This window comes from Mus caroli, chromosome 16 (genome assembly GCF_900094665.2).
Source record: "Mus caroli chromosome 16, CAROLI_EIJ_v1.1, whole genome shotgun sequence".
NCBI lineage: Eukaryota > Metazoa > Chordata > Mammalia > Rodentia > Muridae > Mus > Mus caroli.
In genome coordinates, this window is record NC_034585.1 from 19,689,141 (window position 1) to 19,714,017 (window position 24,877).

The 24,877-nt window shown below is 43.6% G+C and overlaps 1 protein-coding gene and 1 long non-coding RNA gene across 3 annotated transcripts in view; one reads left to right on the forward strand and one right to left on the reverse strand.

The window, feature by feature from the left end:
* Nucleotides 1-8,588: 8,588 nt before the first annotated feature.
* The window catches only part of Dgkg (diacylglycerol kinase gamma), a 192,341-nt gene continuing 176,052 nt past the window's right edge, over nt 8,589-24,877 (reverse strand). For both annotated transcript variants that reach the window (XM_021184692.2, XM_021184691.2), the window contains 3 exons: nt 23,836-23,956; nt 21,309-21,369; nt 8,589-11,378 (listed from right to left, as the gene is read on the reverse strand). In XM_021184692.2, coding sequence (XP_021040351.1) covers nt 11,280-11,378; nt 21,309-21,369; nt 23,836-23,956 — 281 coding nt within the window. In that variant the 3' untranslated portion in view covers nt 8,589-11,279. The remainder of the gene's footprint in view (nt 11,379-21,308; nt 21,370-23,835; nt 23,957-24,877) is intronic.
* On the forward strand, nt 11,154-22,259 carry LOC110311405. Its single transcript, XR_002379954.1, has 3 exons — nt 11,154-11,193; nt 15,647-15,802; nt 21,295-22,259. It is a non-coding gene; the product is annotated as an uncharacterized LOC110311405 (long non-coding RNA).

The window sequence follows — 24,877 nt, forward strand, 5'->3', positions numbered from 1 at the left end:
CACCCAAACTCTTCAGTAGTGACATATAAAGAAACTACCAGAAAGTCATGCTTTAGTCACCTGCTGCCATTTTTATTTGCAATAAACTACAGAGTCAGGACACACACACACACACACACACACACACACACACACACACACAGTCCATTATAGAACAAGTTCCCAGCATTCTACCCTCTTGCTGGAGGGAAAGAGGAAAGAATCGCATGACCAAGACAAGGCAGATACAAGCATGCAGAGACCCAGACTGCCATCAGAGCCCGCAAGAACTGCCAAGGTCACTTGCATAAGGTCCAGTGTGCTCAGTTTTCAGGGACCTGGTGAGGCTGGAGGAGGGTGCTTAGAAGAGATGTTTTCTTCCAGAAAGGGCGATCTTGGAGGAAGATATGCACCTAAATTAAGAATGCTGAAAGCAAATTTCTTCCGTATGGTAGTCATCAAAGACCCACATCCCTCAGGAGCCAGAAAGGAAAAGGTGATGCTTGGTCTGGGGAACCCTGTGGTGTGGAGGAGGGGCGACTGGTGTTTAATGAATCAAAGCGATGCTTTTGTGCACTCGGAGTGTGGACTGGGAATCTTTCCTCATGATGTATGAGCAGCTACACGGGTGCTGAGTTAGGTCCACTAGGTACAGGCCAGGAAGCCGTCCTTGATTTCGAGTTATCACTAAGTAAGTTGAGCCAAATGGGAGACTCCTCATGCTTATCGACTGTGGCACGTGAGATCTCCCGGATCCTTCTCTCATTCACTTCATCTGTTTGCTCTTTGTGTGGCTCACACCAGTAGACTAGTAGATTCGCAAGTAAACCATTGTACTGGTCATATACTGCACCTGCGGTCAGCCCCTGAGGTCAGCCCCTGTGCCAGCCCCGGTGGTCAGCCCCTGCCACACCCCCAGCCCCGTGGCAAAAGCAAGTGGTGGATGGCCGTTCTCCCATTTTAATCATTGAAAACCAATCTCTTACCCCACAGAAGTGAGCCACCGCTCCTCAGTCAGCCTCCCAGACGTTCTCTCAGGGGCTGACACACTTCCAGGTTAGCTGTGTCTGGGTGGAGGGGGAGGCACTGTCTGTGTATCTCAGTAGCCTGTCCCCTCCCCAAGTCTGGTTTCATATTCTTCACGAGATGGGGCAATAACTGTTTTTATGTGAATGTGTAAATCTTCAAGCACAGTGTTCTATTATTTTTACCTCTTCAAAATAATAATAATATTCTCAGTTTCTCTATAACTAGTTCTTTAAACGTTTTTTGTTTGTTTAGAAAATAAGAACATGACTTTTTTTTTTTGAGACAGATTTCTAATTCTTCCCAGAATTTTGCATTTTTTTCTTTGTATCACAGGTGCATGTAACACCCCCAATTTAATGTCATCTGAGAATACTGTTTTGCGTCCCTCTTTCCAGGTTGACCAAAAATGTTTTGTATATAGCAAAAGCCTTTGGTTTCAGTAAAAATTTTCTCTTTGTGGGTGATAGCAGTGAAGTCTCATTAATTTTTATCTGCAGAGTAACTGGATTTATTCATCTGAAAAACAATGGCGTTCATTTGTATGTGGGGTGTCCCGAGTCTTCTGGCCCAGGGGATGACACCCACAATCTGTTCTTAAGAAAGACCCCTCCCCCAATGATATGTGCTTACGTGTTTGGCTTTATGATGTCACAACACCTACAACCTTAAGAGATTTCAGACCCTGCATATGGCTATGGCAAAATATTAACATTATTAAGCCTAGATGATAGGCCCACGCTTGCACGCTGCACTTGTGGCTACAGTGTATTTGAACATTTTCATAGAGCATGAAATGATTTTCTGATGGTCTAGTTCTAAAAAGTGTGATCAACCTGTGAGGCCTTTAGGAGGCAGAGAGGGCAGGTGGAGAGGACTTGCCTAAGTCTCCTTTTTGATTTGGTTTTTAGGGACAGGCTTTCTCTGTGTGGCCCTGGCTGTCCTGGAACTTGCTCTGTAGAGCAGGCTGGCCTCGAACTCATAGTTCCTCTGAGTGCTGGGATTAAAGGCGTGTGCCACCATTGCCTGGCTTTTGCCTAATCCCCCCCCCCCCAAGCCAAAAACAAACAAAAACGTCATTTACCATCCTCTTTACCTTGTACCAGGTGCCAAGAGGATGAGCTGATCCACAGGTCCATGGCTCACCATTATCTATGTTAACACTTCCTGAATTGAGACCTAATGTTCCATCTCCTTGACCTCAGGGATGCTGAGGAGAGAGGAGATACTGGGGAAACTGTCTTTATTTTGTTTTCTTGAGACAAAACCTCACCTTGCTACCCAGGATGGCTTTGAACTTGTGTTCCCCTGCTTAGCCTGGTAAGGCAAGATTATGGGCATGTGCCAGAAAGCCAAGCTACTATTCCTTCCTCAAGATCCTGCAGTTTTGTGGCTTCTAACTGCTATATCTATCTATGTATCTATGTATGTATCTATGTATGCATCTATGTATCTATCTATGTATCTATGTATCTCTATCTTCTATAATTTACCTATCATCTATCATCTATTGGTTTATCTATCATATCTATCTATCATCTATTATTTTCTTTCAAAAAGGAAACAAAAAAAGGAAAGCAAAGCAAGTTCAGTCCTTATTAAATGTGCTTCTGTGTACTTCTACAGCAGAAAGCATGGGCTTCATGGACTTTTATTGATCCCTACTTATATGGCAGAGTTGTAAAATTCCTTTCTCTTCTGCCGTCAAAGGTAAAAAGAAGTTCCATCTTTAGTTATCTTTCACTTTGTAATTCTTCCTAAAATTCCATTTTAAAAATTATGTTACAGAAAGGAAAATGCTCAGTCTCTTCCATCATCAAATTATGATTTACCCAGTAGATTTTTTTAATGACACTTTGATTCTCTGTTCTTTTAATTATTGATCTCCAGAACTATTGATCTCCTTGTTTCTCCTGTCTTTGTCTTTACCTCGGTCTCTGCATCTTTTATGATCTTTAGTATGGCATGAGACCTCTGATCTGGTTGAGTTCCTTACCATTCTTGGCGGTTTCCTTTCCTGGATTAGATTCTTAGCACAAAGCCCACAGGTGTCTAGGAGGACGGGCCTAAGAGGGAGGAGGAGAAGGTGAGTGTGGGCTCTCCTGCCCAGACTGTCCTGTGCCCACATACTCTAGATCTACAGAAGAGGAAGGAGAGAGGGTCATGTGTTCACGTCGGAAAGGAAGGATGCCACACACAGAGCTGATGTGGTGTAGTGAGTCACCATCACAGAGAAGCCCTAAGAAGCTCTCAGTGGTGCAGTCAGCAGGTTTTGAGGGTAGTTTCTGAGAAATTGGAGTCCTGGACTTTCTACTGTGATATTTGCTGCTCCTAGTTTCCTCATTGTCAAGAGATACACTCACTTTGTAAGGGCCTCAGGAAGGTCAAAAGGAATAGACTTTGGACTAAATAGAAAAGGTAGCTATTGTCTAGTAACAATTTCATGAATACCTAGACACTTCTATCAACCGGCCCTCTCTCCATCCCTCCCTCCCTAGCTTCAGGACTTCAGTCCTTTCCTCCAGTTTTGGAGACATTACCCAGGCCGATTGTCTGAAAAGTCTAGTTCTTTCTCTCTTCGTATCATGAATCTGTATTTCAGTCGACTGATCTCTCCCTGCACTGTGAATTTACCTCTGCGTTGTCTTTTGCCCTCTATCATTTCCAATTCGATCTCCAAGAAGTAGGTCACAAGTATTTATGCCCTTCTGCACACACTGAATTTCATATTTTCTGAATCACAAAGCTGCCCTCCGTGTGACCCAGAAAGCCCTTTGATGATCCATATTTAGCTGTATCCATCACTCAACAGATGTCTGGGTAAAAGCCCCGTGAGGTCCCTCTACATCCTGTGGTTTCAAGTTCCTGAGCTGTTGGTTAGAAAGCTTTCATCCTCCTGGCCCCCCCCCCATCCACTCCAGGACAAATACCCACGTTAGCTGGTCACTTAGACATTGAAAACTATCCACTTGTTACCGACTGCAAGCTTGATGTTGAATGAGTTTCTCTTTGCTTCCAGATTTCATCCCTTGACACACTCACATACTCTACATTCTGATGATTCCGCTAGAATGACAACTCTCATTGCCTCCAGAGCTCCTAGCTACACTCTTCTTGGACCCCCTTGAGACTTGGAGTCATACTGGCAAGCAGTTCAGAGAAAAACAGGTTCACCACAGCTCTGTCTAAGTGACTCAGGCTGGCGGACAAGGCTCTGTCGTCCTGTACAACATATGAAGAAGGAGGTGGTAGCAATAGTAAAATGCCCAGTAAGTTAAATAGGACATTTCCCCAACCCCCTTGGCTTTCTGGATCCTTTCTTCCTTTAGAGATGCCCATGAGGAAAGAGATTTCTCTGCTCTCTTATCACTTTGGATCTTCCGTCAGATCTCTTGGCATCTGAAAGGCAGCCTGCCATTCCATTTCCATGGAACACAGATGGCGCAGCACACACTACTACTACTAGTGAGGACCACATGCAGAGCCTCTTTTTTTTTTTTTTAAGGCTCCCTTAACAACCCAAGAATTATTTCCCATGCTGGCTGGTCACTGTTGACAGTGACACTTGGAGTCTAAAAAAGACTCTGATGTTCTCCACTCACAGAGCAGAACAAAAGTGTCCCACTCTGGAGAACCTGAAGACATTGAGGATTAAGGGGTGACTTCCAGTTAGATAGCAGGGATGAGGTTTAAGGATCTAGCTGTCCATGGAGGCTGTTAGGTTTATAGGTGAAATGAGTCGGTCACATGTGATTACATGGCTATACAGAGGTTGACTAGCTAGGATGTCAGTTTTCAACATCATATTACTTGACTCAGAACACTAGTGAAAACACTTCAGGAAGAATGATGGCGCGCAGAAATCTGTGGGGAAGCAGAGGTTTTGATGGAGACAGATATATGTCAACTCTTTGTGTGTGGGACGGATTTTTCCTTCCTACACACTAGCTGTCTAGTCTGTGAAATAAGTCCAATGTCTACTACTTAGTAGTATTTTAGACTACTTTGAGGATTAAAAGGAGCATCAAAGAAAACCTTGATGGAGTTACGGGCAGCAAGTAAGTAGGACACAAATATGAATTTCCTTTTCTATAAAATCACTCTCTCTTCCCCCTCTGTACAGAGTACGGAAATATGTACTCCAGTATGGTGGGACATCAAGCAAAAGTAAACAAACAAACACCCAGTAAGATGGTTGAGTGGGTAAAGGTCTTTGCCATGTAAGCCCTGCAATATGAGTTCAATCCCTCAATCCCAAGATGGAGGCAGAGAATGGACTTCTGAAAGCTTCATGTGATTTGCCCCTACCATACACAGAACAGAATAGCAGCTTTTCCTGTTATTACAGTCTGACATGGGTCTTACCAGGATACTTTCAAACTACTGAATTGGGTACAATGAGAATGTGACAGGGATTCTTCATTAGTCTTGTCTGTCTGTCTGTCTGTCTGTCTGTCTGTCTGTCTGTCTGTCTGTCCATCTGTCCATCCGTCCGTCTGTCCGTCTGTCTGTATCTCTGTCTCTGGCTGGTTTTTTTTTTTTTTTTTTTTTTTTTTTTAAACAGGGTCTCACTGTGTAGCCTTGGCTGGCCTTGAACTCACAGAGATCTGTTGCATCTGTGTGCCCCTACCACACTTGGCAGTCTCCTTTGGCCTTCATGATCTAGTCCACTCCTAATGGACTATCAGAGTTGCTAGGGAATGCTCACAGTCATGGCCAGCTGTCCTCAAGTTAGGGCATGGATTAGACCAGTTTGTCACGTATAAGTCTGGTCTGACTGGTTAGTGCCCATGGATCTAGAGATATCTCTTGGGATCATTTTTCATTCTTTTAGAAAATAAGAGATTCCAGGAACTTTTTCTCAGAAGGGCTGAATAGATCTACTGCCTTCACCCCCTTTTCTTTGCCCTCCTACTCTCTCCTCCATCCTGCCTAGAGCTGATTTAGCATTGCTGCCTATCACATAGCTCCAGCAGCCTTGTGGAGGGGGGAGGTAAAGGGCTTATAGCTTGCTTCTCACTCAACCAGGGCCAGGGTTCTTTCTCCTATGCTCTGCTCCCCCTGCTCCCCAGGCAGCCCTTTCTGCTGTAGGTTTCTCTCTCTAGAGTTAGTCCTTAGAGATGCTTTTGTTCTCCGGGGCACACAGGTGCCGGCAACTGTGGAGTCTCCTTTTGACTTGTCCCCTCTTTAAATCTCTTTTCTAGTCCCTTCCACACTTGAGAGGCAGAGTGTGTGTCCTTGATTCTTGCTCAAAGATGTGTAGATAACAACAGGAAAGATGAATACTATCATAAAAGAAACAAGGGATTCCTACTCGGGATTCTGTCTCCCTAGTTCCTCAGGAGACTGAGTCAGGAGGATCACTTGAGCCAGGTTCAAGGCCAGTCTGGGCAATATGGAAAGAATCATCCTATGCATGTTCCCATGTAGGAAAGCAAAAAATGATTATAAGCAAACAGACATATGAAAAACCATTTTAAAGACAGAGCTTCTTTTCCTAGAAAAGCATTTTTAGGGCTGTTATTTCAGAGAGTGGTTACTTCCATGTTCACTTGAGAACAATTAAAAACTGGTTTCTTAGGGGGACAGAAAACTCCATGGTTTATTGTTTGCTTGTTTATTTATATATGTATTATATAATATAAATATATTTATAACATATGAATATACTATAACTATGTATTAATATATGAACATAATATATAAAATATATAACAAAATATTACATATATTAATTATATATAATTATATGTGGTGGATTGAATGAGAATGGCCTTCCCTAGGCTCACATGTTTGGTCCCCAGTTGATAGAATTGTTTGAAAATAATTAGGAGGTGTGGTCTTGTTAAAGGAAGTGTGTTACTTGGAGTGGGCATTGAGGTTTCAAAAGCCCACACCAACCCCAATCTATGTATCTGTCTCGGTCAGTCACTCTGCCTCCAACTTGCAGATCTCTTGTACGCTCTCAGCTATTGCTCCAATACCACATCTGTCTCTCGTCATGTTCCTGCCATTAGCTTACAGACTTTCCCTCTGAAACTGTAAGCAAGCCCCCAGTGAAATGTTCTCTTCTGTAACTTGCCTGCATCATGGTGTCTCTTCACAGGACTAGAAAAGTAACCAAGACAAGTGTTCTGCCTGCATGAGTGCCACATTTGCCACTAGTGTCCTCAGGGGCAGCAGAGGGAGCAGGACCCCTTAGAACCTGGGGTATGGATACTTGCTTAACTGCTGGGAACCGAACCTGGGTCCTCTGTAGGAGTGGCAAGTATTTTTAACTGTGGAGTCGTCTCTCCAGCCCTCCATTTCCTCCCCCCAACCCCCGTGTAATTTCTCTAAGCCTCTTCATGTTCTTAGAAGGCATCTAGTGTTTGAACAAAGAACTCTTTTTTTTTTTTTCATGGAACATTAAAATAATTATTTCTATTGTGTATATTTGTGTGATGTGTATGTGTATGCATGCTATAATTTTCACTGGCGGGGGCGGTGTTCAGGGGTCAACCCTGCCGAGTCAACCCTCTTCTGTTACCTTAGGTGGGTTCCAGGGATCTAACTGGGGGGCCAGGCTTACACAGCAAGTGCTTTCATTCCCACTGAGCAATCTCCTCAGCCCTTTCATGCAACATTTTAGGAATACTAGTGTATTGTGAGTAATATTCTAGAAAGTTATAGCTTTAGATAGGGTGTAAAGTCTTAGACTAGATATGTGAGATCATTTTAATTTTAACTAAACACTTGGAGCAATGTTCTCACTGATTCCTGTTGGAGCCTAGAGCTAGTAACTGAGCATGACTGTATGGTTTCCCTCCTCAGAGGGCTGGCAGGCGCCTTCCTCCTTCCCTTCCTGTTCCCTCTCCCTTCCTTTAATGTTGACATCATACACCCACCTGCTTTGGAATGTTGAGGTGTAAGCCTTTGACATAGGGAATCTGGGAGTCTAGGTCCTGCTTATCCACAGGACTCGGTATTTTTATGTCTTCTGATTGTGGTAGTATTAAGGAAGGCACAGCCCAGCTGGGACAGAAGGTAACTGAGAGTTTTGGCTAAGAGAAGAGGGGGCTAGAGATGGGGAAGGTTGATGTAATTATTTTTGGCAGGAGTTGGAACCAAAGCAGCAGGAGAGAGTAAGTTTTAAGACTCTCTGGCAAAGCAACTTTCTAATCTGTCACTGAATATGTGTAAAAAAGTGATTAGTAGGTCTCTATATTTACCATGATTACTCACAAATATGTAATTTACATAATATATACAGCACATTAAGTACTATGTCACCTTATATAATGTGCATATGTATATATATATATATATATATATATATACATATATATATATGCATGTTATATAATGCCAGTCTGGAGGCTCTGTAAGGTTCTGCCAAGTATTTCCTAATTTATTTGGGAATTTAACGTATTTTTTCCATCTGTAGAATGAGCTCTCTTGAGAGGAGTTGGTCTGTGACCTGAATATAATCTTCCTACAAATTCTCTCTCCGTTCCCAACTCACTGGGGAAACCCCATGAAAACCACACCACACTGAACCACAGCTCCTAACCCACCAGCCCAGCGACACGGTGCACCAAAGGTTTCCGGTTTCATTGTTTTTATTGCTAGTGGGGCGGAAGCAGGAAGGCAGGTGAGAACAAGTCTGCAGCGTGAAAAGAGTCCCAGCAGGAGAAGACAGAAGAGACTAGGCTCTCCCTTGACCACTGAGCTTGAAGAAGCTACGAAACACCAGTAAGCCCCGCCTCTCCTCTGCAGGGTGGAAATAATAATACTTTGCTGGCTAGCCGCAGAGCTTGGTGTGGGGGTCACTTGGATGATGCACTACACAATAAGAAACCACAGCCATGGTGTTTAAAAGATGATTTGTAAGGTAAGATTAAACAACAACAAATTAGAAGTGCAATGCCACATTTTATACTCTGTGCCTTTGAAAAGAACTGGGCTGTGTTTCTCAAGAAACATTTAACTTCTGCAGGGCCCCATCGAGAGACTCGTGAGTCTCTGGGAGTCCGTTTCACCTACTGATAGTATTGTCTCAACATCTGTGACCTCGGGGGGTCAGAGCTGAAACATATACAAACATTTCTGTAAAATTTTTAGAATCAGTGACCTTGAAGTTGAATCTGCCTCAGTTTCTGAATCAATTGTCTTCCAAAGTAGTACTTGGTGTCACTCCGGAGCTGGCTGGTCACATCTCTAGGCATCCCACCAGTATGCTCTTTATGTGGCCTGGTGTCTCCCTTGCTCAGTAGAAGCATGTCTGTTGAGCAGGAGGGTTCCAAGTCTCAGCCCTGGATTCTAGATGAGAGTGCTTCCTTCAGAGGTGGGCTCAACTTGTACAGATTCTTCATATTCCCTTCCTTGGCTATGGCAAGACTGGACGCAGCTCAGTGGAGTGATGTCAAACTGGGCCTGGATTTCCTCTTAAGAAATTTGAGACAGAAATGAAAGTCCAGGGGAGCCAGGGGCCTGAGGCAACTGTTGCTTTCTACCAGTGATGCTGTATAGAGTTGCCCTCCAGAGAGGAGGAAGATGCTGGCACCAGCTGACTGAAGCCCACTGAGCAGGGTCAAAACTCTTCTGTTCTGGTTGGCAACATCTTACAGAAGTCACAGATGTACCCAGGAAGGTATCCAAAGCAAGAAGATCGGCGACATGACGAGATGACATAGTAGTTCAGTCAATTGATCTGTCTGGTGCCTTCAACATCAGGCCAACTTCTCTCCATGTAGGACAAGCCATAAAGCACTTGGAAGTTAGCCCAGTTCTCCACCTCCCATTTTCTTGTGTGGGCTTGCTCCATCCACACACAGGCTATAAGATGGTTCCTTGCTGGGAACCTAGATCCAACGTCAACCAATCCTCAGTGACAAGAAATAACCCTTTCCCCAGATGCAGGTTCTTCTGTTTGTTAGTGATCTTCTTAGTAACATTTACAGTCAAACCTCCTTATCCACAATAAAACGGAGAAGTCTTTAACTTTTCCACAACTCAGTTTCCTTATCAACCAATGGGGCAATGAGGCTTGAACAGCACGTGTTCATAGTTGCTCCCCGGATGTAGATAATTCTTGTAAACCTTGAAACCAGCCAGAGAAATGTGTCTCTACAAGCAAACGGCAGTGGAAGAGTAAGGGCCTTCTTCTTTTTTTTTTTTTTTTCTTTCCCATGTTCTGTTCCCACACTATGTTTATTTCTAATCAGGAAAAGTCTGGCAGTAAATAAATATTTATATATTATATATAAACAAATACGCTACATAGGTATGTAGAGAAGACCATCAGAAGGCCCCTCTGCCACACTGTGAGAGTGAGATGTACAAACAGGGAATCCCGTAACAGTCTCCTGGTTTTCCCAGCAAAGCCCTCCCCCCCCCCCAAACCCATACCCGCATCGTCTCTGCCACCAGGGCTTAGGATTCAAAGTGACACACTTTGGCTTGTATGGTAGTGAGGAGTGGGAAATACTGGGAGTGGGTTTTTTTTTTTCTGTTTCTTTCCTTTTTACACAATATTATGACATCAAATTTGAAAAATAAAGTCCACTTTCTCAGTTCTTCCTCCCAAGTGTTCCTAGGAACTATGAAAATAAATACCACATCTAAAGCACGCTGCCCGGGCAGCCTTGTTTACTCTCTAAGCAAAACAGCCACCAAGAGATGCTTCAGGAAGTGAACAAGTACCCATGGACAGCAGAGGGAACCAAGAATGGAAATGGCTTTCCACAGCTTCTTGGCTTTCCCCTGCAAGTTAAGGGAGGAGTTGTTACTTGAAGGACAGCAAAGCAACCATCCTGGGCTCGCTGAGCCCTGCCAAGGATTCTGCTTGGAGAGCTGTAGGCTGTTTTGTTTTTATACAGAAGGACTTTTGTGCAAGGTTTCTGGGTTGGAGCTCTTTCCCTTGACCACATCCGATCTTGCTGTAGGCAGGAAACCTACAGCCTGGAACCTTACAGGAGTGTGGCACAGAAAAAGGGAGATTTCTCCTGCAGGCTCAAAGTCCACCCAAAGCCTGTGGGAATGTGAAAGTTGTTGCATGAGCCAACCCATCTTCGTGGGCCCTGAGTCCATTCAGAATATTTCATGGGTATTGGCTCTGTTAAGAGTGGATCCATTTTCAAAACAGGTAGACTGCATGGCAGGATTGCACTTTCCTCTGGAAGGTGGCTTGGCTTCCTCTGGTTACAGGTGTGTGTGTGTGTGTGTGTGTGTGTGTGTGTGTGTGTGTAGATTCTTCTTTCCTTTCTCGGTAGAGCTGGTGTTTGGCATATTGTTTAGTCTTTTGAACGGCTTTTCCTCCTCAGAGAAAAAAAGCTGCTCTTCTGGGGAGGCCCCATCATCATAGGTGCCTGGTTTTTGTGAGTGATTTTAATCTGAAAGAGGAAACAGAGATGAATTAGTGGTAACACAGAGTCTAGTAACTTCGGGCACAGTGAGTTGCAGAGTAGAAAGAAGGCCAGTTTGGGCTCAAAGGGACCTCACGCAGAAGGACAACTGTCCTTGAACAGTTTCAAAATTGGCAACTTGACCCTGACAGAGCCTGGAGTTTGGCACTGCTGGAAGTGAGGGGCGGAAACACCGGGGAGAGACAGGTGTGAGCTTCCCACGTGGCAATCAGCTCGCACCTGTCCTGTGTCCTTGCTATTCATAGACTGTCAGAATGTCACAGCCAGAGGAGACCTCAGGAACCTCGTTCACCACTCTGTAGGATGGATAAGGAAGAGGAGCCCAGAACTCCGTCAGGGACTTATCTTAGTCAAAGGTCACATGGTGGGGTGGGGGCATAGCTCACCATGTTCCCAGGCCCGATTTCAGTCCAGGCAGCAGACGTATGTCAACCAGCTGACCTGGAGACTTCAGTTTAACCTCTGGCCAAGAACCCTTATTAGACAGCTCCCAAATGAGTCCCTTAGATGTATTCCCTCGTCTTAGACTCTAGGTCAACCCTATTTTCTTAGATAAGCTTTTATTATACATATGTATATATATGCATATATATGCGTATATATATGCATATATATGTGCATATATATATTTTAAGGATTTTTTCTTTATCCTGTAAACATTCCATTAATTATATACATGATTTCATAATCCCTACTTGATGCGCCCACACCAATGACCTGCATGATCATTCCGCCGACATTTATCAAGTATGATAGATTTCAGAGTGGGCGGTCTGTAGGAGAACAGGAAGTACTTAGGATTCAAAGACTTGGGTGTGAGTGAGGCCGGGTACTTCTGTTTCTTTGGTTCAGAACTGTGGACAAATAATTCATCATTGAGAGAACAGTGCTTGTCAGACTTCAAAGTGAGGGTAACATTGATACAATTTCTTTACACAGAGATCACGTGACAGACGACTGTCAATGATACCCCACTGTAAACAGTAACACGGAAGGAAACGACTAGGTTTATACTGGAGAGAAAGAGAGCAGATGCCAAAGGAAACAGAACCCCAAAGTCTGTCTCTCTAAGAACTTAATTTCTGTAGTTTTTGCCATACTATTGAAAGTGACTGCGTGACCATAGAGGAAAAAGAAGAATCACTGAAGAGAAAACCCATCATCTATTATAAATGAATGTAGGATTAGCCATGGTGTCTAAAACATATAAGTATGAAGCAAGGGAGGCCTGAGGGGAACAGGGAGGCCCTTACGATCTGTTGGTGAGGAAAAGGAGAGAGAGAACGCATGGGGCAGAAGAACCTTGTAGGAGCAGGCTGAGCTGAGAGCACAGGATGTGGGATGAGGGAGGCTGGACGGTTGGCTGACACAGGGCTTTCAAAGGGAATGATGAGACTGGGTTCCTGGGAGGTAATCAGAAGCTCAGAACACGGTTGAAGAACAAGAGAAGAAAAGGGATGGGGCTAATTATTAACAGCTGCCAGCAGAGTGAGCTGGAGTGGGGATGTCCGGCCCTGAGGGCTCTTCTGTAAGTCAGGCTCACGGGTTTAACGAAGCAAAAGACCCTGGAACCATCAGGCTAGCTGACTGGAGCTGAAATGACTGTCCCATTGGCTTTCAGCCTGGAGACGGTGAAGAGAATGGATCAAGAATCCATCAAACCTTATTCCGTGTTGTGTGCCATACAGCAGCTGTTTTGTTTGCCCTAGCATAGATGGAGGTGAGCCATGGATGGGGGCTCTAACAGCACCGCTCCATGGCCTGGCAATCGGGCATTATAAAATGGTAGAGATTTGCAACACGGGCTTTGGGATACATCTCCCACTCCTGAGCTCACACACTGGTTTGAAGACCTCTGCCTTCTCGCTTTGGTGAACCAATCGGATGCTTGCCAGGAGAATGTGCTGAGGAGAAGGAACCAGCCCAGAGAAAAAAAGCACTTTCCAAGCATTCGGAATGGCCATGTTTGGGGAAGGGGGTAGCAGCTGTGTGACAGGTACATTACAACAGAAGGTCCTTGTCTCTTTCCTTTTCTCTCTCTGCTTCTAACTGAACTAATGACTTGTCTGTTAGTACCCCCAAAGCTAACAAAGTGAAACTCAAATCTGTTATTCAACTTTTTTTTTTTTTTTTTTTTTGTTTTTTAAAAAAAGGTTTTCTCTTTGTACCCCCGGGTGCTCTGGAACTCACTTTGTAGACCAGGCTGGCCTCGAACTCAGAAATCCGCCTGCCTCTGCCTCCGGAGTGCTGGGATTAAGGGCGTGCGCTACCATGCTTGGCTGTTTGTTTTTTTAAAAACAGGCTCACTGTGTAACTCTGGATGGCCTAGAACTCTCTTATGTAGCCCAAGTTGGTTTCAAATTTATGGTGATCCTCCTTCACCTGAGAGCTGGGATTCTAAGTGGTCTGCAATTTAAACAAATGTGCCAGTATGGAGGGTGTTTGGAATGCCTCTTTTACGCGATAATTTGGTCATGTTTGAGGATTTTATTACTACAGGTAACTGAGAGACATACGAAATCATATCCTCATTTTGAGTCAAAAAGGTATCAGACTTTTATCCTTTAGTTAGGAGGGTATATGGTTAAAGTAGTCAAGAGTCTGCTGAGGAGATAGTTTGATGTAGCTACACCCATCTTTTCAACCCTGACTTTAACTACATTTCTGTAGTTAAAAGCTCAGACTAAACTCACTTGGTAACTGGCCTGGAAATTCAGTCTCTGCGATTCACAACAAGACAGACAGAGATGGGCTCCACTGTGAAGTGTTCTGTTGATCCAGTATTCCTGTGTCATAGTTCGAAGTTCACAAGACTACCACAACTTGTGATTTCTCCTTGAATGGAGCGAAATTCTAAGTCTCACTTGTGTAAGAGATTGGCTTTACAGATCCAGTTCCTGAAAAATCATCACATTTTATGACTTCAAAAGAAACAATGAGCCTTGGGAGTCCATTCTGGATATTTCTATCCAAGAGCAAATGGAGTGTGAATCCACTGTAAATCACAAGGGAGGCACTCCAGGCCTGTCCTGGTCAGCTGGAGGGCAGAAGGGCATGGACCTGAAAGATCTGAAATGGTTTCTGCGATATTCGAAAAGTTAAGATAATTTTCCTTCTTAAAGTAATCATAGAAGGGGGCTGGGCTGTCAGAGTTTGTACGATCGTTTTTAAAACTTTGGATTTTTCTCAGTTCCCCAAGATCTTGAAATCCTCTTTCAGAAGAGTTTTCTAGCATGAGAGGCCTTTGAAATAGGGACAGTCAATGATCAACTTGGCAGAATCTAGAATCAAGTTTCCTGATTATGTTAATTAAGGAGGCAAGCCCTGCACATCATGGGGGGGCGGGGGGGGCGGGGCAGGGCACCATAGCCTGGCTGGGATCCTAGACTGTAAATGGAGAAGGAAGCTAAGCAGGGCAGTATGGTTCATCTTTTTCTCCTGACTGTAGATGCCAGGTGAACAGTCGTTTCAAGTTCCTGTTGCCCTGACTGTACTCTTAAACTTTGAACCAGAATAAAGCCACTCTCCCTGAAGATGATTTCCTTAAAACATTTCATAGTAACAAAAAAGGAGCTAAGATAGGCTTCAGATGTAGTAGGGGCAAGCCATGCTACTCCAAGTGAGGCTTACTGATGTGTGGGAAGTTGAATGTCATCGTAGTTCTCAAGCTTTGGTCCCTGATCCTGCAGTAAACACCATCTCCCTGGAATTTGTCAGGAAAACCTACTCGGTTAGAACTCTGAGAGATGTTCCAGTCTCATGAATTTTAGCCCCCATCTCAGTAATTCACACATGCGCTCAAGTTTGGAAGCTACTGGGTTGAAGAAGTGTGATCATTTTAACTTAATGATTTAGCTCTTATTCAGCTTTAAAAGGAGAATCTTTTTAAATTTTGCTTTTTGAGAGGGAGTCCCATGCATCCCAGGCTAGCCTCAAACCCATTATGTAGCTGACAATTACCTTGAACTTGTGATCCTCCTGCCTCCACATCCTCAATGCTGGGATTATAGTGTGAGCAATGAAACCACCTAACTGGTAGTGAAGCACAAGATGCTATTTTACAGCACGGAGTAAGGCTAACATTCTTAATAAATACATATTTTATGTACGGGTATATGATTGTGGGGTTTTGAATATGCTTGACCCATGGGAAGTAGCAGTATTAGGAGGTGTAGCCTTGCTGGAGGAAGTGTGTCACTGTGTAGATAGACTTTGAGATTTCCTCGTATGCTCAGGTTCCACCCAGTGTGGATGCAACCCTCCTCCTGGCTGCCTGCAAAGGAGACTCTCTTGCTGCTGCCTTGGGATCAAGATGGAGAACTCAGCTCCTTCACCAGCATGATGTCTGCCCGGATGCTGCCATGTTGATGATGGACTGAACCTCTGAAACTGTAAGCCAACCCAATTAAATGATATCCTTGTAAGAGTTGTCTTGGTCATGGTGTCTCTTCACAACAACAGAACTCTAAGACAATGTTTCTACATATAAACAGATACCTGTTCATTTTTAAGAATTTATAAAACAAAAGTTTAAAAATCACACAGATAACAACTTATTTTCTTGGTGCACTTCTTTAGTTTATTTTTACACTTGCATGTTTTGACTAAAATTAAAATCAGCCTCTAAATCTACTGTGTTTTGATATTGTTTTGTCAGTGCTTTAATGTCAATATTTAATTTAGAATTAAAATTTACCTTTTAATTAATTAATTTATCTTAGTGCTGGAGCGTGAGCCTGGGCCTTGCATCTGTTAGAACAACATCTGCCCACTGCACTACACTCCCAGCCCATAACATTTTATGAAATTATATTTCCAATGTCTAAAAATTATTCCATTTGGTGAATGTCATGTAGCATATTTAAAACTTTTCAAGACATGGTCCAGTGGTATGAACATTTGCTGCTCTTGCAGAGGACATGGGTTCAGTTTTCTACACCCACATAGAGTTACCACTCCCTGTAACTCCAGTTCCAGGTGATCTGGTATCATTTCCTGCCCTCTGAAGGCACCAGGCATGCACACAGAGCACATGCGCACATGCAGGTGAAACACTGAAATTCATGAAGTCAGTTTTCAACCTCCTCATTAAAGGTTGGACTTTCATGAAAATTCTTTTTGTTATGCTGCATGAAGTAGAAATTGCTATTCTTAGACATTTGTGTCTCCATTTTTAAGATTGATTTGTATGTTTATGAGTGTTTTGCCTGTGTGTCTGCTCACTATGTGCATGTAGTACCCACAAAAGCACATAGAAGGCACTGCATCTCTAGGAACTGGAGTTATAGATGGTTGGAAGCCACCATGTGGGTGCTGGGAACCAAACCTGAGTCCACTGCATAACAGCAAGCACTCTTAACTGCTGAGCCAGCCACAGTTCTTCCTAATACGTGGTTCAAGATGCATTCCAGAAAAGCTGACAGGTTGTCTGGATCAGGTTGACATGTGGAGGGTTGTCTTGATAAACAGAGCTGGGGAGCCCTGCCCACTCTGGCCTTTCTGGTGGTACCATTTCTCAGGTCAGGTCTTGGTCATCTGAGCACCCTCTGCTCTTGACTGCAGACACAGTGTGACCACATCACTCAGAGGCTCCTGCCTCTGTGACTTCCCCACTAGGATAGACTGTAACCTGGAACTGCGAACTGAATTAAACCCTTTCTCCCTAAGTTGCTCTTGTCAGGGTGTTTTATCATTGAAACAGGAAAAGAAACTAGGAAGTTTTACATATTCAGTTTCTAAAACTGTTTAAATCTTATATGTCTCTTCATTCATTGCCCACAATTCAGCTGTGTATCTTATAACTTGTTGCTATTCTTATAATATTTTTTCTAGTAGATTCATTGGATTGGTTACTGCTGGGACATAGGAAAGCTATTACTTTTGTCCACTTTTCTATAGGACTTTGCTGAAATAATTTACGTTATGAGGTTTCCCACTGATTTCTTGAGCTTTCTGTGGTCCTAATTCCTAATAATAATGACAGTTTTGATTTTTTCCCAAATATGTACATTTATTTTATATTTTGCATAGATTGCATTGGCTAGAACTGCAGTGTTACCATTTTTTTTCTTGTCTATGGGTTTAATGGGAATTTTTCTGAAGTTTTTGTATTTAGAAAAATATTTATTATTGGTTTGACAGTAAGTTTTTATTATTTTTAAGGGGTTTCTTTCTAGTTCTAGCATGTGTGCGTGTATGTATGTAAGTATTTTGAGACAGAGTTTGCCTGTATAGCCCTGTTTGTCATGGAACTCGTTCTATAGACCAAGCTGGCCCCAAACTCAGAGATCCTCTGGCCTCTGCCTCTGGAGTACTAGGATTAAATGGCCACCACCATTTAGGTAGTCCTAGTATTCTATGAATCTCTATTAAAAAAATGTTGCCAGGTATGGCAACTCACTCCTTTAATCCCTGTATTTAGGAGGCAGGTAGATTTCAGTGAGTTTGAGGCCAGCCTGGTATACATAGCAGTTCTGGGCCATCTATGGCTACACAGGGAGACCTTGCTTTAAGACAAAACTAACTAACTAACTAACTAACTAACTAACTAACTAACTAACTAACAAATAAAAGAAATGCTGGGCTGAAGAGATGCCTTATTGTTCCTACAAAGGACCCTAGTTCAGTGCCCAGCATCCATACACAGCTTACAACCACCTCCACCTCTAACTCCAGCCTCAAGGGGATCCACTGCCCTCTTCTGGCCTGTGTGGGCACCTGCACTCACATGTACACACACACACACACCTGTACATACCATACACACACAAACATATTTAAAGTTAAAATTAATCTTTCAAAAAAGAAATGTGAATCCGGGCGTGGTGGCACACGTCTTTAATCCCAGCACTCGGGAGGCAAAGGCAGGCAGATTTCTGAGTTCTTCTGAGTTCGAGGCCAGCCTGGACTACAGAGTGAGTTCCAGGACAGCCAGGGCTATACAGAGAAACCCTGTCTCAGAAAAAACAAAAACAAAAGAAATGTGATTGAATGATTTTAGTCATCTATTTACATTATTTACATTACCATGCAAATTCTTTCTCTAAATCAATGAAAGCAGGTTTCCTTTTTCATTCCCATAATGTGTCCTCAGGGTTGAATGATCCTTTTGATATATTTTACTGACCTACCTGTACTTTGGCTTGACTTTTTACATCATATTCTTTTCCAGTCATATTACTTCATAGTGTTATATTTTTAGGTATAATTTTTCAGTTACTTTCGCTCTTTTGTGTTCGTGGGGTATGCAAGAGATAAAGTACACATATGTGGACATATGCTTGTAATGTGTGTGTGTGTGTGTACTCATGCCTGTGGAGGTCCAGGGTTGATAACAGTATTTTCTGTCAGTCTATATCCTATCTTTTTGAGACAGAATCTGTCACAGAGTCCATGGCTTACCATTTGGCTGGGCTGGCTGGAGAGTTCCAGGGATTCTTGTCTCTGATTCCCCAGCAGTCAGGTTACAGACTTGCGTTTTAATAGCAGGCTGTTATAGGTGCCCGGGATCCAAACTCGGGTTGCGATGCTGTGTGGCATGCACTTTAGTGAATACTGCCTGCAGCCCTCATTATGATATGTCCATACATGTGTGTAATGTACTTTAATTAATTATATTCACCCCACAATGCTCTCTTGTCCTCTCTCAGTTCCACAGATCTTCTTCCAGCTAGTTTCCCTTCTCCTTCCATGCCTTTTGTTTGTGTGGATTGCCAAGTCTAATGAGGACTTCTTACAGGGCATACTGAGGAGTTATCTACAGTGCACAGGCAACTTTCCATTGACTATGCACAATGTCTTGCCTTCCACCAGAAACCACTACCTGTATATCGATCCTCAGGGAGGGGTAGAGTCTCCTGAGCCCCCCTCCCTGATAAGGTCATTTGTTTTGAGGTCATTTTGTATATAAGTCTTTGTAAGCATTTTCTATTTCATTAATGGTTGGATTTTTTTTTCAATTTTTGTCCAGTGATTAGAATCAAAATCACACTTTTTTTTGGTTTTTGGTTTTTGGTTTTTGGTTTTTGGTTTTTGGTTTTTGGTTTTTTCGAGACAGGGTTTCTCTGTGTAGCCCTGGGTGTCCTGGCACTCACTTCGTAGACCAGGCTGGCCTCGAACTCAGAAATCTGCCTGCCTCTGCCTCCCGAGTGCTGGGATTAAAGGCGTGCGCCACCACGCCCGGCCACACATTATTTTATAATTAAATAATGCTATTACCCATATACCTTAAAGTTTTATATTACACTTGTTAGAATTTTTTACACCTTAATATTCCTTATACCAGCCTTTTCCTTCTAAAATGAGATTTGCCTGGTTGAAAGAACCAGTCCAAGATTTTACTGTTTAGCATTATTATTATTAGCATTATTATTATTTATTCAATTTCTTATGCTTGGTAAAGGATAGTATTTAGCACCAATGTATAATAAAATTATATACAATGCATATATAACACACAACATACATATGAATATAATACATAGCATGTATAACATATAAACTATAACATATATGTGTGTATAACATATAACATATTTAATATATATTAGGTGTGTGGGTTTTTGTTTGTTTTTGTTTTTTGGGGTTTTCGAGACAGGGTTTCTCTGTATAGCCCTGGCTGTCCTGGAACTCACTCTGTAGACCAGGCTGGCCTCGAACTCAGAAATCCATCTGCCTCTGCCTCCTGAGTGCTGGGATTAAAGACATGCGCCACCACTGCCCAGTTTAGGTGTGTGCTTTAAGAATCATCTTCTAAAAAAAAAAAAAAAAAAAAAGAATCATCTTCTAACTTGCAGCCAACCTGATATCTTCCCATTGTACTTTCACAAGATTGTCCCTCTGTGTATGTGTGCTCTGTGGCTTCTGCTCTCTGTCTAAGGACACTAGTTTTGGTGGATTCAGACCACACCAGGAACCAGCCTTGCTAAGACGTTGATTTGGGATTTTAGCTTCCAGAAGGGCTAAAAGATATACTTCAGATGTTTAAATCACCAGTGTGGACTCATGGTGTAGTGGCATTGGCGGCTCATGCCTAGAGCCCCAGCGGGCTGGAGGCAGAGGCAGAGGCAGAACTATGAGCTTGTGGTCAACCTAAGCTACATGGCAAGACCTTGTTTCAAAAAAAAAAATCAAAGGCTGAGCGTCACTCAGTGGTAGGGTGCTTGCCCTGCACCCAGAGCTCAGTCCTCAGAGGGAAAGCAAACCAAGGCAAACCATCCCCTCCTAGCTGGCAGATCTATGATGTCTGTTACATCCACACAGGCTAATACCTCCTTACTTACCAGTTTTTGGAGTTCACAGTATTTTTCAGAGTGAGCGGTAGTTTTTGAAGAGTAACCTTGAGGGTGGGTGTGCTGAGGATATGGGAAGGATTTATATAGTAAAAAATCAGTGTTTGCATTTAAATGAATATGGAAGGCCCTGTCTTCGGATATCACCGAGCCACATGGGAAAACTATATGATCTCTTCCATTTTAAAAAATGACTTACTTTAATTATTTAAAAGTATGTGTGAGTATGTGCACATGCGTGCACGTGTCCAAGGAAGCTGTTGGATTTCCTGGAAGTTGCAGTTGTAGACAGTCCTGAGCCACATGATGAGGGTGGGTGGGAACCTAACTTGAGAGTACTCTGCAAGAGCAGTGGTGCTTGTGGATGCTGAGCCATTGCTGTCATGTTCTGGCCATCTGATTTCAGACACAGGACAAGACTGGATGTGTTTTTCTCAACCTAGGTTCATCAGAGTCATAAGCCGTAGAGATTCCCTCCATCCTGCCTAATGACAGCGGTTATTGGTTTTTGACGTTGAGATGCAGCGATTTTATATCAAGTCAGTGTGTTCAAGGGGTAAAACATTATCACTCTTCTCACTCTCTCCCCCAAGACTGGCTCACTTACCGTGCATTGTGGCTGCATCCAGGGCTCTCCGTCTACTTGCATCGGCAGAAGCTTGTTAGTCCTAGAACCCCCAAACCAAAGAAACCACAGTGAGATCCTCAGCGCTGGAGAACCATCATCACTCCCACCACAGAGGAAGAAGTGGGCAGACATCACTTGCTCACTTAGAGGGGTTCACAGAGACTATGGGAACTTCTAAAAATATAATCTTTAACCCATCTCAGGAACTGGACGTGGCTGGTCTGGGGCCAGGCCTAGCGACCTATGCATTCATAGTTACCATAGGCATTTATTTCTCTGGCTTCCGTCTTCAGACCTCACTTTGAGAAACTGCTGTGGGCATACTGAGAGCCACAACCACCTGGAAAACTGGCCAGTAAACATGGCAGCCCCACTGCTGAGCAGTCCCCCGAAGCCCAGAGACTAGCCAGAGGGAAAGCCCTCATGCTGAGCTCCACTCTGGAGTAAGAAAAGACCTACCCTCCCCCATTGAATGAGTGGTCGAAACATATCTAAGTGTTAATGTCTCTAAGCTATAGAAGATACCATCATAGGCACTCAACTCCCAGAAGCAGGCTACTCTGGGTTTGTATGCACTGTGCTTTACTTGGAAAGTGACATAGGAATAGTGACTCCAAGTGTAAAGGGAGAGGTTGAGGGGAAAATGTTGCTCTCTTGCTTGGGAAAGGCTCCTCTGGCATGTGGGCTCTGTAGAACTTGTCTTTCGATGCCCTGTAAGGAGGGCAGTCCTTTAGAGGCCTCTGGTCAAGGGCATGTGAATAGTCACCAGCTACCGGACAGGAAGCCTTTACCTGAGTTTGATAGCTTCCCTATTTTGAAAATTACAAAACAAGAGGGGAAGGCACTATTTCAATACAATAATTCTCTGGTGAACTCTGACTATATTTCATAATAAAAGCAAGACATTTAATAATAAAACCAAAAATGAGCAGAAAGGAGGCCTTTGCGTACTTATGGATAGAGAAGTGTCTGAGGTATGCTAGCAGGATGGGGCTTTTAGCTCATCCCTCTGTTTCCATCTGGCAATAGATCTGTTGGCTGCTTGGAAACCCCCCCTGGATACCTAACTTTTTAGATTCCTTGGTAGCTAGGACACTGTGTTCTCTGTAATCTATAAAAGCTAGAGCTGTGATATTCTACAGACAAACTGGCCTTGTCAGTTTTAGAATTCTGGACAAGGGCTGCTGGGGTCAGTCTGGAAAACAAGGGTCCTACCACAACAACGGCTCTGAGAGAAAGGGGAATACGGTGTTGGGAATACAAGAGACAGATAATCCAGAGAGATAGGATCTCTGACAAGGGGACTGTGGGACAGACCCTCAGGGACCTCAGGAGAGATCTGGCCTAATGATGATGGATGGACCAAGAATAGGTTCCACAACTGTGCTCCTGCTGACTCCTGCTCAGAGTTTCTGGGAGAAAAGATTCTTTAGTCAAGTGCCTCTGGGAATCCCTTTACCCCAGCATCCCCTCTAGGAGATCCCCCAGGCAACCCAACATATATGATCTGTAACAAGGGAGAGAAGCAAAGGAATAAAGACTTCTCAAACAGCCAGGTTAGGTAAGAAGCGGAGAAAAAACAGAACAGGTATCTAGAGGGAACTAAAATTAGAAAAACCCCTACCAGACCCCACACAGTCCAGAACTGCCTTGGCTGGCCAGGTCATCCATGTCCCAAAAGCCTGTTACCCTCTTGGTCAGTACAAGAAGTTTGTTGGTGTTAATGGTTTAGCATATGAAGGCATGCAGGGTCTATCGTCCACACACAGAAGAGCAGCTGTGACCCCTGGCATACATCGGATATTTTAAAACCATAAAGAGAAAAGGACAAAGAAGTAGACTCCTGGGGCCCTGGACTTTACAGTATGCACTGTTTATCTCACCAGGTCATGTTTGGAGGAGAGGCTATGCTGGACCCTCTTGTTGATGCAAGTATTGTGTCCTGTTTAAATAATGCTAACCCAACTCCTCCACCTGAGGCTCAGGGGTCATGGCAGAAGAGGGGGCGCAATGATCGCAAGAGCCAGAGGAACAGGCATCTGCTGTGGATATCATATCTCTTGGAAATGACAGGAGAGCCACTCCTTCAACAAGGAGGACACCAATGGGCATGCCGATGTGGATGGGGGTGGGGTGGGGGTAGAGGGAAGTTCCTGGGCCATCAACCCTACTAAGAGCTACAGGCAACTAAGGAATCCTGAGAGCAAGAGAAATAGGCTTCCCTAAGGAAGAGCACGCCAATTGCTTATCCAACACCAAACGTTTATCCCTGAAATCATAGATACCCAAGTAACCACATGGGCTGAGCAGATATTTGGGGGAAATACATATACAACAACAGTGAAAGAATATCATCGAAGTACTCTTTGTAACTACCGCCAAGCTTCTTTCCCCAATTTTCCCTAGCCTGAAATCCAAAGGTAGCTTTCTAGTTATTTTGTTATCTGCCTGAATGTTTATGGAGGTAGGGGAGCCCCAGAAGATGCTGGGTCACAAGGAGACTTACCTAATGGTGACAGAAGAGCACTGGGCCAATCTCCTGCCCGCACTCTTCAGGCCAGTGTAGATCTGTCCCATCTCCATGGCTCCCTCTAGACCCACCACTTCAAGGAGCTGGTCACTGAGGTCTGCAGAGTGAACAACAAAGATCAGGACAGTCATCTCTCTTACTCAGGATAGTCTGTCTAGGTCTGGTCCCTGGATGGCCAACCCAAGTCCATCTGCACCCTCTCATCTACTGAGTCAGACACTTTCATCAAAAAACAAAAAAAAAAGGTGGATCTTTTTGTAAGCAGACCCCAAGTTATAGTTTGTTTTTTAAAGCTTTGATTTAGAAGATTAATATGTATCTAATGAATAGGCTGACATCAAGAAGCCCCTTCAAATCTAGACTATTATAAATGGCAAATCAGCTATTCTTAAAATACACCAACAGAGCAGTTAGAGATATATGGAGTTGAGAATAGGATAGGAATGAATGTTGAAGAGTCTGTAGTCTGTTATCCTTAACACCAGAGCAACATTTTAACTCTGCCAATGATGACTGGTAAGTAACCTCAAATTTGGCCCGTGCTTAGTTGCTTGTGAGCCACCCTCTATGGACATCCTCAGGAGGCTTAAGAGCCTCTTTCAGGATTCCCCATCATAAGCCAAGCAAAGGAGAAGCATATTTCACCTCCCTCAGGCCATTGCGGATCACAGTAGAAAAGCAGGTAGAAAACCCAAATCCCAGGCTCCCTGCTACAGGATCAACCGCCTACAGTGGTGGCCAGAGCATTTGATCTCCAGCCTGGGAGGAGTGATCCATTTTGCTTGGGTTTCTGCCTCCATTTTCCATTGTGAGAATGATGGCAGGAGTAATGTTGGGTGCTGGGTCCAATACTCACCTTAAAATGTCATGGTTTGTGTAATTAGAACAGAAGCAAAATTAAGATGCAGAGTTTAAAGAAAAAGTCTAGTCCCTTTGCCAATGGAAGAGTGCATTTTCTCAGATTCCATTCATAGACACCAGTGAAAAAACTCCGTCAAGACTTGTTCTTTATCATATG